The following is a 12372-nucleotide window of genomic DNA, read 5'->3' on the forward strand; positions in this document are numbered from 1 at the left end:
GCTTAGTTTTCTGTGAATTTATGTGCAAATTCTAGCTGTGCAAATCTCCCATAGTTTATGCACATTAGGTGTGTAATCAGTTTTATCTGCTTAACAAAGTCTCTCCTAGAGCCTGCTACCATGCTCTGATCTGGATGAGCAGATCTCTAGACCTTCTACACAGCTGTTGATTTCTGGTCTCTCCTCATGCTCATCATAGAGATTCCCTTTTGCCCTTGTTACTGGATTCTTGTTTTCTAGAATGTCAAGTCTTGGTCTAGTGCCTTGCTTCAAAGGACCTTCCTCTAGGAGCCCCCTGAGAAAAGGTACATAGGAGGGAAATTTTTTGAGACCTTGAATGATACTTTTGCTAGAAATAGAGCTCTAGGTTCGAAGTAGTTTTTCCTTAAAATATTGATGTCATTGCCCCATTGTCTTCAAATTTCTAGCATTTCCATTAAGGAGTGTAACGCTATGCTATTCTAATTCTTTATCCTTTCATATGACCCACCTCTTCTTAACCCTCAAAACTTTTAAAATTGATACTTTGAAATTTAATGATCATATGTCTCTTCAAGAGTCTGTTTTCGTCTTTTAAACTGGGTACTTGGTGGGCCATTTCAATCTGAAAACTATATGCCTCAGCTCTGGGAAATTTTCTGAATTATTTCATTGCTGATATTGATGATTTTCTTCCTCCTTTTTTTAAAATCTCACTTTCCGTTAATTGAGTGTTGAACTTCCTGAAATGATGTTCTAATTTTCTTATGTTTACTCTCCCACCTTTCATCTCTGCATTCCTGTTTCAGCTTTCTGGGAGACATCCTCAACTTTATCTTCAAACTCTTAAAGTTTTCTTTTTCCTGTCATTTTTTTAATTCTAGGAGCCCTGGTGGCACAGTGGTTAAGAGCTTGGCTGCTAATCAAAAGGTTGGCAGTTCAAATCCACCAACTACTCCTTGGAAAACCTGTGGGGCAGCTCTGCTCTGTCCTATAGGGTTGCTATGAGTCAGAATCGACTCTAAGGCAATGGGTTTGGTTTTGTTTTTTTAAGACAATGGAGCCCTGGTGGCGCAGTGATTACATGCTGCTAAACAAAAGGTCAGCAGTTCAAATCCATTAGCTGCTCCTTGAAAACCCTGTGGGGCAGTTCTGCTTGTCCTATTGAGCCTCTGAATTGGAATCTACTTGATGGCAATGAGTTTGATGGCATTAGAGGAGCCCTGGTGGTACCGTGGTTAAAGTGCTTGAGTGCTAACTGAAAGGTCAGCTGTTCCAACCCACCAGCCACTCCGTGGGAGATGTGGCAGTCTGCTTCAGTAAAGATTCTCCCCCCAAAAACTAAACCTGTCCTTGCCGAGTTAATGACTCATAGCGACCCTACATTACAGCCTTGGAAACCATACGGGGCAGTTCTACTCTGTCCTATAGGGTCTCTGTGAGTTGGAAATCAACTCGATTGCGACAGCTTTGGTTTTTTAATTCTGAGAGCTCTTTTTTATTCTCTGAATATTTTGTTAAATAGTGTCCTGTCTCATGAATGTGTTAACTTTTCTTATCTCTCTGTCATTAGTTTCTTTTTGCTTGAATAGCCTCTGTTTCCGTAGGAACTTTTTTGTGCCAGCGTGTAAGTGTGTGGAAGTGGTGGTTCAGAGGTAGAATTCTTGCCTTCCATGCAGGAGACCTAGGTTTGATTCCTAGCCAGTGCACCTCTTGTGCAGACACCACCCATCTGTCAGCAGAGGGCTGCATGTTGCTGTGATGCTGAACATCGTAACTTCCAGGGTAAGATGGACTAGGAAGAAAGGCCTGATGATCTGCTTCTGGAAATCAGCCAGTGAAAACCCTGTAGATGATAACAATCCAATCGGCAACTGATCATGGGTATGGCTTAGGACCGGGGAGTGTTTTGTTCTATTGTGCATGGGGTTGCCATGAGTCTGGAGCCAAATTAGTGGCAGCCTACAACAACAGAATAAGAGTGGGGAACTGAAAAGCTGGTTAGAAACTGAATTTGTGGGGTTTTGCTAATGGTAGACCTTACTGTCGGGTACAGTTGCTGGGCTGTTTTCTTAGAGAGTCCTTAATCTTTAGGTCTTTCTCTTCAGCTGGTTGACAAAGCATTCTGAGAGCTGGGTATGAAAAAGGAGGGTTTATCTCAATATTTGGTATGTCAACTTTAACTTAATTGTCCTGTGTTTACAACAACACCCGTATACTCATTTGTGCCTGATGCCCAGATTCCCTATATTTTCTCCTCTACTCTTGCACTCACCTAGGGGAGGAACCTTGCCTGACTGGAAAAAGGTAGGGAGGAAGACTTTCAACTGTGTTTTAGCCCCTCCTTCTCTACTGACAGAAAACCTTATGCTGCCAATTTCTAGGCCATTTAGGAGTTCTGCAGTATAAGTCAAGTGGGTTCTCAGCTTTTCCCACTGGTGGCTTAGCATAATTTTGCTTTCCAAGTCAGTTTCTACTCTATGACTAGCTCTCTGCTTCTAGGTTTTATTGCTCTTGCCCCCCACTTTTCTCTTTGTTCTTGTGAATTTATACCCCCATTTTACCTTTTATTTTTATTTTAATCAGCTTTTGGACAGGAGTCAAAGTTAATGGGTACATTTAACATGTAATCTTTAATGAAAATTGCCTATTGGGGTATACTCTTCTTAGTTACTTTCCACATAATAATTTTGTTTATAACCTGGATGTTTCTTGTCTTTTACCTCCGTTTTTTTTTAAAAGTCAACTTTAGAAACCCTGGTGCAAACAGATTATCTGTTTGAAATGATATGAATATGTCCTGTCATAATCATCCTCAGGTCTTCTAAAGTTAAGTCTTTAGAGCCTTCTTACTTGTTACAATTAGTTGCTTATGATTTTTAAAAGGAAATGTTTATATCCTGTTAGAACAGGAAATAGAAAACTAATCAAAATGAGGAAGGCTCATTTCAAGTTCGTTGTCTGTTGCCTCATTAGCAATGAGAAATTTATTATTTCAGCACTGGTCTAGTCTAGTCAACTTCCTCATAGCTTTCAATTTATTGATTTGTTTTTGCTTATCCCCATCCACTCTCTTTACCCCCGTCCCTTTCCATAGTTAAGTCTAATTTGTTAGAAAAATCTACTATTATGCCTCCTAGATATGACACAACTTGGCTGTAGGTCATAATAGAATCCCTTTTAGAGTCAGAAATGAATTCAAGTGATCACGTACTAAAAGGCCATTGCCCACAAAAGGGAGATGTCGCAATCATTCATAAAAGGTAGTTTACCTGTGTTTAATGATTTCTAGAAATAGGTGTACAGCTTCCTTAATGGCAGCTTTCAGTATTTCAGTACTTTCTCCATAAGTGAAAGTTCTTACTGATGTCTTTAATCCTAGTGGGATACAGATATGGGTGAGGAGAGATGAGTAAGGCAGAAGTACCATATTTTCAGAAAAAAGTGGGATAGGAATGGTTAAAGGATGCAAATAGGCTACAAAGAAATTAACTGGACTCAAAAGTAAATAGTTGACGTGGAATAGAGGCATCTGAGGAAGGAAATGGAAGCAAGAGAGGATCTCTGAACCTCTGTGGAAATGGAGACAGAGTGTGGTCTTATATTTGTTATCTTTATCATCAGTGGGCTAAAGGAAATAAAATTACAATGATTAGAAAAGAAATTCTTAATTTTTTTTCTTTCCACTTGGTAAATTTTAGAGTTAAAAGCAGTGTAGACTCAGCTCAATGTAGATTCTGTGTAAGAAAACTCTCGAGGAATCTAAACCATTATTATATCAGCAAAAAAAGAGAGAAGAGGAAAAAAAAGAGCCTTACCCAAAAAGAAATGGTATTTGGTTTTTCAAAGAAGAAAGTGTGTTCTGGTTAATGCACTTTTGAGTACAAATTTATTAGGAATTTTTGGTTATTTTTTATATGACTATTATATGCTATGAAATAAAAGGTGCTACAATTACTTTGGTTTTGTTAAATAAAATGTATGTGTGGTTTTGTCACTAAATATTTTAGATTTTTTTTTCCCCAGAATATGGTATATTGGAAGTAACATGCTAATAATTTACAATTAGCTTCTCTCCTTTCTTAACTAGTTTACAGACTTTTTCCAAATCTTAAACCTTTTTGTGATGAAAAATTTCAAGAAAAAACAAAAGAAGGGGAATACTCATTAGCCAACTTAAGCAGTTCTCAACTGATGGCTGATCTTTTTCTCATCTTGCAAATTTGTTTTTCATTTAATGTCAATTCAAAATGCTCTATGATGAACATATCTCAAAATAAAAGACCTTATAGATTTGATTGGCTAGATGAAAACTTATTTTTTTTTTTTCTAAAAGAAAAACAATCTTTTTTGTATTACATGATTTTATTTGGAAAAGATCTTCTAGCCATGTCCCAAGTCCACATTATTTCTTTTGTTAACTTTAAAGGCAAAACGTTGTAGTACAAACTTCACAAGCTTAGATATGATATGGAAAAAAAAAAATCAATAACAACCAAACATATAAACATACAGATCTTACCTTTACTTTTTTCTTTCGCCTCTGAGACTGGTGTGCCAAAGGAATCTATTCTGTTTCTTCTGCACCATGAAGAAAAAGTATGTCATATGGTTGTATTTCCCTTTGTTCTAACCTTTGTACCCTGTGAACGGGTGATTAAAAAAAAAAAATCTGGACTTCCTTAGCAAAAGATTGACTAGAAGACTAATTTCTTAAAGTCATCTTTGACTTTTTTAGTGTAACAAGCAATGTGCTTAACCTTTGTGTTTCTTAATTTTTCTTGAAAAGTTTATTTAAATATTAACAAATTTACAAGTTAACGTATAATATTGAGAATGCATACTTTTAGAAGATACATTATCACTAAAATGAATTGAAGTGTTAGTCCTATAAAATATATTTTATATTTGGAAAAATTCAAACTGAAAAGATACCACCAAGTTTTGTATTTCATTGATTTTCATCTTTGTTGTTTACTTATTTTTATGACCTTCATGGACAGTGTCACTGCCACATTATGACAGGAGCAAAGAGCTCAGAGTATTAAAAGGCCTGACAGTTGGTGATTATATGGCCTTGGGAAAACCAGTTTACTTCCTTGTATTGTAGTTTCCTCTCTGTAAAAGGGAACACTACAAAATTAGTTCCAATCTAACTACAGGAGACCTATTAGGTAGAAACATTAATAAGATTCATGGTAAGGAATAACTACATAGTTCAGAATGAATTCGTTCCAAAAGATTAACTCTTCTGGGTCTCAGTATCCTTAATCTGTGAAATAAGAGATTGAAATAGATGATCTTTTCTGCTGGAGAGCTCTGTGATCCCCTGCATCATGTCAGTTGAAGCATCAGCAAACATACTTACTATACCATAGTAATTGAGGTTCATAGCAAAGACATTGACCCCTGTCCAACAGTGAGGCAAAAATAAATTGAAATTTCTGGTTATCTGTTTCTTTATGTCCACTTTTTATTTAGCTATTATAAGATGTTGTTTATAGCGAAATTTCTAAGTTTAGATTGTCTTATTTTAGTGGTAGGGTATATGTTTTAAAAAAATGGATATGTAGGGGAAAATAGAGATCTGGGGGCTTAGCTAGTGATTCTGAAAACTGTAAAATTTGATATCTGTGAATGAAAGAATAAATAATAGTAGGTCAAATCAGATTTTGAGACTCAAATAGAAACTTATGATCTTAGGACTGAAAATTTATGTTCAAAAACCTTTTTATAGGTAAATTGTGAAGCATTTGCATGACAAGTGGCATCTTACGTTATGGTTTTTTTTTTCAGAATTTTTCTCTGCCCTATTGATAATTGACCTTGCATGGGTAATAAGTGTCACACTGCTGATATATCTTATGGTTATATGATAAAGGTGATTATTGCTCATAATTTCACTATTACACCTCAGTTGGAGCCCTGGTGGTGCAGTGGTTAAGAGCTACAGCTTCTGACCAAAAAGTCAGCAGTTCGGATCTACCAACCGTTCCTTAGAAACCGTATAGTGCAGTTCTACCCTGCCCTATAGAGTCCTGACGAATCGGAATCAACTCGACGGCAGTGGGTAATATACCTTAACGTAAAGAAAACAAAAAATCCTTACAACTGGACCAATAAGCAACATCATGATAAGTGGGGAAAAGATTGAAGTTGTCAAGTATTTCATTTTACTTGGATCCACAGTCAACACCCATGGAAGCAGTAGTCAAGAAGTCAAACGACGTATTGCCTTGGGCAAATTTGCTGCAGAAGACTTCTTTAAAGTGCTGAAAAGTAAAGATGTCACTTTGAGGACTAAGGTGCACCTGAACCAAGCCATGCTATTTCAGTCGCCTCATGCATGTGAAAGCTGGATAATGAATAAAGAAGACTGAAGAGGAATTGACACCTTTGAATTATGGTGTTGGCAAAGAATATTGAATATACCATGGCTGCCAGAAGAAGGAACAAATCTGCCTTGTAAGAAGTACAGCCAGAGTGCTCCTTAGAAGCAAGGGTGGCAAGGCTTCGTCTCATGTTCTTTAGACATATTATCAGGAGGGACCAGCTTTTGGAGAAGGACATCATGCTTAGTAAAGTAGAGAGTGAAAAAGAGGAAGACCCTCAATGAGATGGATTTGACACAGTGGCTACAACAATGGGCTCAAACATAACAATGATTTTAATGATGACACAGGACCGGGCAGTGTACATAGGGTTGCTATGAGTTGGAACCAACTTGATGGCACCTAACAACAAGTTTTATTTATAATGGTAGCTCTGTTTTTAGTGAAATTAGCTTACTATTTTGCAGTATTAAAATATAGCAATAATTGGTGGAATACTTATTTTAATTAAAGAAGTAGGTAAAAGGTAATTTAAGCAAAGTATATTATTAATCTAAAGTTATGATTTTTATCAGATTGCACTACAGGTTTCTCTACTCCTGAGTTCAGTCAGAGGTGCGTTGATTTATATCATTTACATGGTAAACTTCCATGCAGGATTTCGTTTGGTCAAAGAATTTTAAGGCTAAAGGATGTTTGAAACTACTATTCTAAAGCTTATTTGTTATTTGGGAATATGAGAACTATCAAAAAGTATAAATACTTCCTCTTATGTACAAGACCTTGAGGATTTTCTGTGATAATATTTGTGTTGTCTTAGTAAAGTAAAATGGTGAATAAAGAAATATGATTTAGGAATGGAGAAGAGAAAGACAAAATAAGTCTGTGTTAATGGAGCAAAGCTAAATTTTACATAGATTAAATAAAAAAATTTTTTTTGCACAAATAATAAGGACTTTTGAATCACTATGATTGAATAACTCTAATTAATTAACCTATAAAATTGAGACCATGACATGAATATAGTTAAATGATATTTTTCTCCTCAGTATAGCAAGAGGAATATTTTATATATATATATATATATACATATTTTATTTCAGGAAAGAAAAAGAAATTAGAAATGTAGAAGAAGAAATTGAACAGGAAAAGCAAGCAGCCGATGGCATTATTAAAAATATGTCTCCTGAAAAACAAGTGAAATACACAGAGATGAAAACTGCAAATGAGAAATTGTTGCAGGTAATAATAATTTCTGCTATGTGCCAGACATAGCAACCTTACTACTAAAAGTGTGTTCTAAAGATGGACAGCGTCGGCATCCCGTTTGAGCTTGACCAGATCTACTGATTAGTTTTCATTTTAGCAAGGTCCCCAGATGATCCATTGGCATATTCAAGTCTGAGAATCACTGATCTAGAAAACTCCATTGTCTTATGCTGCTTGATGACCTAGCTTTTCTTAAGTTTTTATTCAGTTCTATGTGTCCTTCATTTTTACTGGTCATGAGAACATATGAGAACACTTGCATTTTTTATGGGCTTTTAATGGAAACATTAAAAGGCCTCATAGACCCAAACCATATGGATATTTGCATTCTTTCCTTTTCCTTCCCACCTAATAAGCAGCTAGGTCCCTGATTTGAATAGCGCTTGTCCCCTAATCATGTTTCTTGGATAAGAAATTTGGGTGCTTGCCAAGAGATTATTGAGAATTTTCCCAGTGCCCAGTCATTATGGTGACTAAGTGAGATCTGAAAGTTAGTGCCTAGTAATGCCCAGATGGCAGAGAATTCGGCCTCATAAATGGCCAGTAGAGAATCTAGGTTTAGTTTCTCAGACAATGTAATTTAACTTTTTATTTTAGACAGGATTATTAAGACGCAGTGGAGCATTGGAGAAAGAGTATTATAGAATGCCAAAATATTACCAAAATATGCTTAACTTTGCACAAGTGTTATGAATAAGTTACCAGTTCAAGGGTCTTATCCTAAGAGTGAGCCATATAAATTGGTATAGGTCTTGGCCCTAAAAGAAATTAGGCAAAAGGTAGGAAAATATGATTAAAAAAAAATCAAAATAAAACATCATGACTTTAAGGAATGATATCGTTAATTTGAAGGCTTCTGATATTTAGTGTTCTCCAAAACAGTCATGTTTCACTGTGAAAAAAAGGCCTGGCCACCTTTCATTGGCTCATAAAGGTTTTCTGAAGGTAGATCATGGCAAGGTTTTCAGGAATAACGGAAGAAAGTAGGAGAAGCAGAAATAATCAAATGCTAATAGATTCTAGTCAAAATGCAAGCTGTGAGTTGAAGATGTTTACAAAATTTACTTTGTTACACCCATATCTGAAATGTTGATGAACAGAGAAATTATTCTAAATGTAGCTTGCATGTATATTTGAATATATTTATATTTTTCGTCTTAGGAATTAGATACACTTCAACAACAACTAGATTCACTGAACATGAAAAAAGAGAGCCTGGAAACTGTAAGTATAAATCAAATAAGGGTTCTCATATTACTTAGCTACAAAAGATAGTTCAGCTAAATATATTAATGGAAGACACTCAAGTATGTGTTTATTAACAGGAATTCAGTAATTTTTCTTTCTATTCTGGACACAAATATCCTAGTGGGGGAAGAAATTAAATTCAATTATTAAGTACCTACTGTGTACAGTTAAACACTTAACTACTAACCAAAAGGTTGGCAATTCTAATCCACTGATAAGCACCTCAGAAGAAAGGCCTGGGGATCTACTTCTTAAAAATCAGTCATTAAAAACCTTATAGAGCACAGTTGCACTCTGACACACATGGGTCTCTATGAGTTGGAATCAGCTCAACAAACCAAAAAAAAAAAAACCAAATCCATTGCTGTCAGGCCGATTCTGACTCATAGCAACCTGTTGACTGGGGCATGCAAAAATATAATGGTAATTTAAAGACACATGCACAAAAGGAACGGAGAAAGAGATGAGTTGTATCGCTTTAGGGATGTAAATGCTTGTATTTTTTTCTTATTTGTTAGTTAAAACAATGTTAAATTCATAAAACATTTTATAGTAAAAAGTAAAATCGAGTAACGTGAAATAAAAAATGCCTGTTTCTTGTCCCTGTCTCCAGACAGAACTACTCTTACATTTATTGAGTACTTACTATATTATGTATCACCAGCACTGACACTTAATCCCCACAACAATCCTATAATCCTTTCTTGATTTACAGTTGTGGAAAACTTCAGTGGGATTAATACCAGATATACTATCAGCAGCTAAAATCATATCTTTTTTTACGCTTAAGATTATATCTTGAAAGTCTATTCACATCAGCTCTTAGAGATTGCCCTCATTATTTTAAATTATTGCCTTGCATTAAGTTGTATGTCTAGAACAGTCTTATAGGTGAATAGTTTGCTTATAGTTTTTTGGCATTGTAAACAGTGCTTCAGTTTCTAACTATAACCTTGGATTTAGTTTTTGTGCTAAGGCCTCTTTTCTTTGGCAGGACTAGGGATAATAAAATTACCATGTATGCCTAAAATAGCATGAATTTTTTAAATTTTGCAATATTCTCAGATCAAGAAGACAAAAGTCACTAGTTTTATTTAACTTCTGCCAAATTTTCTTTGTTCATTTTTTTTTTCGACTTCTTCAAGAAATCATGTCAAATAGCAATCACCGGGTATTCGTTGAATATCTGCTTTGTGCACTACTGTGCTGCATTGTCATAGTTGTTGAATTCACAAGGGTGTAAAAAATCAGGTGAAAGAGCAACAAGAACTTGAGGCTTATGTACCAGTTTTATGAAGATGCAATTGGAATGAGACGAAGGACATTTAGGCAAAAGAAAGGAGGAAACACTATGAAAAAGAATACCTGAGAATATCTGCATTTCTTTCTATATGTACTTTGTCGTCATGCCTTTTCTTTCTCAGTACTTGAGTTACACATAATTCAGTACTTGAGTTATACATATAACCCACTGGCTATGGACTTTCAAAGATTTGCTCATATCCTCTTTTTCTTTAGATTTCTTTTCTTCTACATTCATAAAAGAGTAGGTCTTACCCCTTAAAAATTTGGTCTTGTTCATTCTGTGGGCCTGGTTTCAAATATCATCACTAACTGTTGTTATCTTTATTAACTTGGAAAGGTTATTTAGATCTCAGATCCTCAGTTATCTCATCTGTAAAATGGAGATGATAGTAATACTTCCTAGAGTTGCTTTGAGTGTTAGAGATAGTGTATAAGGAACATGGAATGCACTGCCTGGCATAGAGCAAATGCTCAATAAATAATAGCTTCTGTTGTCATCGTTACCATCACCATCTCTAGTTTTTTGGTTATCTAATAAAACTTGTCACATACCTTCTTACCTTCTTTTTGTGAACAGTAGAATAGTGGTGAATAATTTGTCTACTTGTACAAAAGTCTGTATATGACCTATGAAGATTAGAGACCACAGCCTTCAGTATGGATTGCACCTCAACATAAAGAAAATGAAAGTCTTCACAACAGGACCAATAAGTGACATCATGATGAACTGAGAAAAGATTGAAGTTGTCAAGGATTTCATTTTACTTGGATCCATAATCAACAGCCATGGAAGCAGTAGTCGGGAAATCAAATGACGCATTGTATTGGGCAAATCTGCTGCAAAGGACCTCTTTAAACTGTTGAAAAGCAAAGATGTCACCTTGAAGACTAAGGTGCACCTGACTCAAGCCATGGTGTTTTCAATTGCATCATATGCATTTGAAAGCTGGACAATGAGTAAGGAATACCAAAGAAGAATTGATGCCTTTGAATTGTGGTGTTGGCGAAGAATATTGAATATACCATGGACTGCCAAAAGAATGAACAAGTCTGTCTTGGAAGAAGTGCAACCAGAATGCTCCTTGGAAGCAAGGATGGCGAGACTGTGTCTTACAAACTTTGGGCATGCTGTCAGGAGTGATCGGGCCCTGGAGAAGGACATCATGCTTGGCAAAGTACAGAGGCAGTGGAAAAGAGGAAGACCTTCAATGAGGTGGATTGACACAGTGGCTGCAACAATGAGCTCAAGCATGATGACGACTGTGAGGATGGCTCAGGACCAGGCAGTATTTCGTTCTTTTGTGCATGGGGTCACTATGAGTCTGAACCGACTCAACAGCACCTAACAACAACAAGTAAGAATGACCTATTAATAGGGAAAATATTTTCTCTTCAAGAGATCAGTTCTTCAGACCTTGAATTGGACATTGTGGTTAAAGTTGTTGTACATATATTGAGACGTTTTCTTCATTATCCTGCTGTTAGTGAAGATGTCCTATCTTTGTTCAAGTCTTTTATTTAGAAAATAAAACAAACTAAGGCTACCAACTTCTTGTGACTTTTGGACTGAAAATTGCTTATAAAAGAATAGAGGAATTTATTTTTACTCTTTCAGTTTAGAAACATGCTTTGTAGCATTATTGAGTACTGTAAAAACAAACCCATTGCCGTTGAGTCAATTCTGACTCATAGTGACCCTGTAGGACAGAGTAGAACTGCCCCGTAGGGTTTCCAAGAAGCAAGTGTTGGATTCGAACTGCCAACTTTTGGTTAGCAGCCGAACTCTTAACTGCTGTGCCATCAGGGCTCCATTGAGTACTATAGGTATTTGATATTTCTATTTAAAAATGCTGGTGGTGTAAACTGAAACCCGTTTGAGAGTAATTTTTTATAAAATACTCATTAAACTTTTCCTTTTATTTGTTGCCTTCAGGAAATAGCACACTCCCAGGTAAAACAGGAGGCTGTATTGCTGCACGAAAAACTTTATGAGTTAGAGTCCCATCGAGATCAAATGATTGCAGAAGACAAAAGCATGGGATCTCCAATGGAAGAGAGAGAGAGATTACTGAAGCAGGTAGGAAGAATGAACATATTTTTAATATATCAGGATTTGGTAACTGTATTGATTTGTTTTATTTAAAGAATATGAATTGAATGGAAAACCAATAAGTTTATTGCCTCCAAAAAATAGTGAAACGTTAGCTTCACCTAAATTAATGTGAGATACTTGACCAAG

General features: G+C 35.8%; 1 protein-coding gene across 5 annotated transcripts in view; it reads left to right on the forward strand.

The window, feature by feature from the left end:
• Positions 1–12372, forward strand: part of IFT74 (intraflagellar transport 74) — a 127092-nt gene that overhangs the window by 36305 nt on the left and 78415 nt on the right. For all 5 annotated transcript variants that reach the window (XM_049895993.1, XM_049895992.1, XM_049895988.1 and 2 more), the window contains 3 exons: positions 7415–7553; positions 8742–8804; positions 12067–12210. In XM_049895993.1, coding sequence (XP_049751950.1) covers positions 7415–7553; positions 8742–8804; positions 12067–12210 — 346 coding nt within the window. The remainder of the gene's footprint in view (positions 1–7414; positions 7554–8741; positions 8805–12066; positions 12211–12372) is intronic.

This window comes from Elephas maximus, chromosome 9, assembly GCF_024166365.1.
Source record: "Elephas maximus indicus isolate mEleMax1 chromosome 9, mEleMax1 primary haplotype, whole genome shotgun sequence".
NCBI lineage: Eukaryota > Metazoa > Chordata > Mammalia > Proboscidea > Elephantidae > Elephas > Elephas maximus.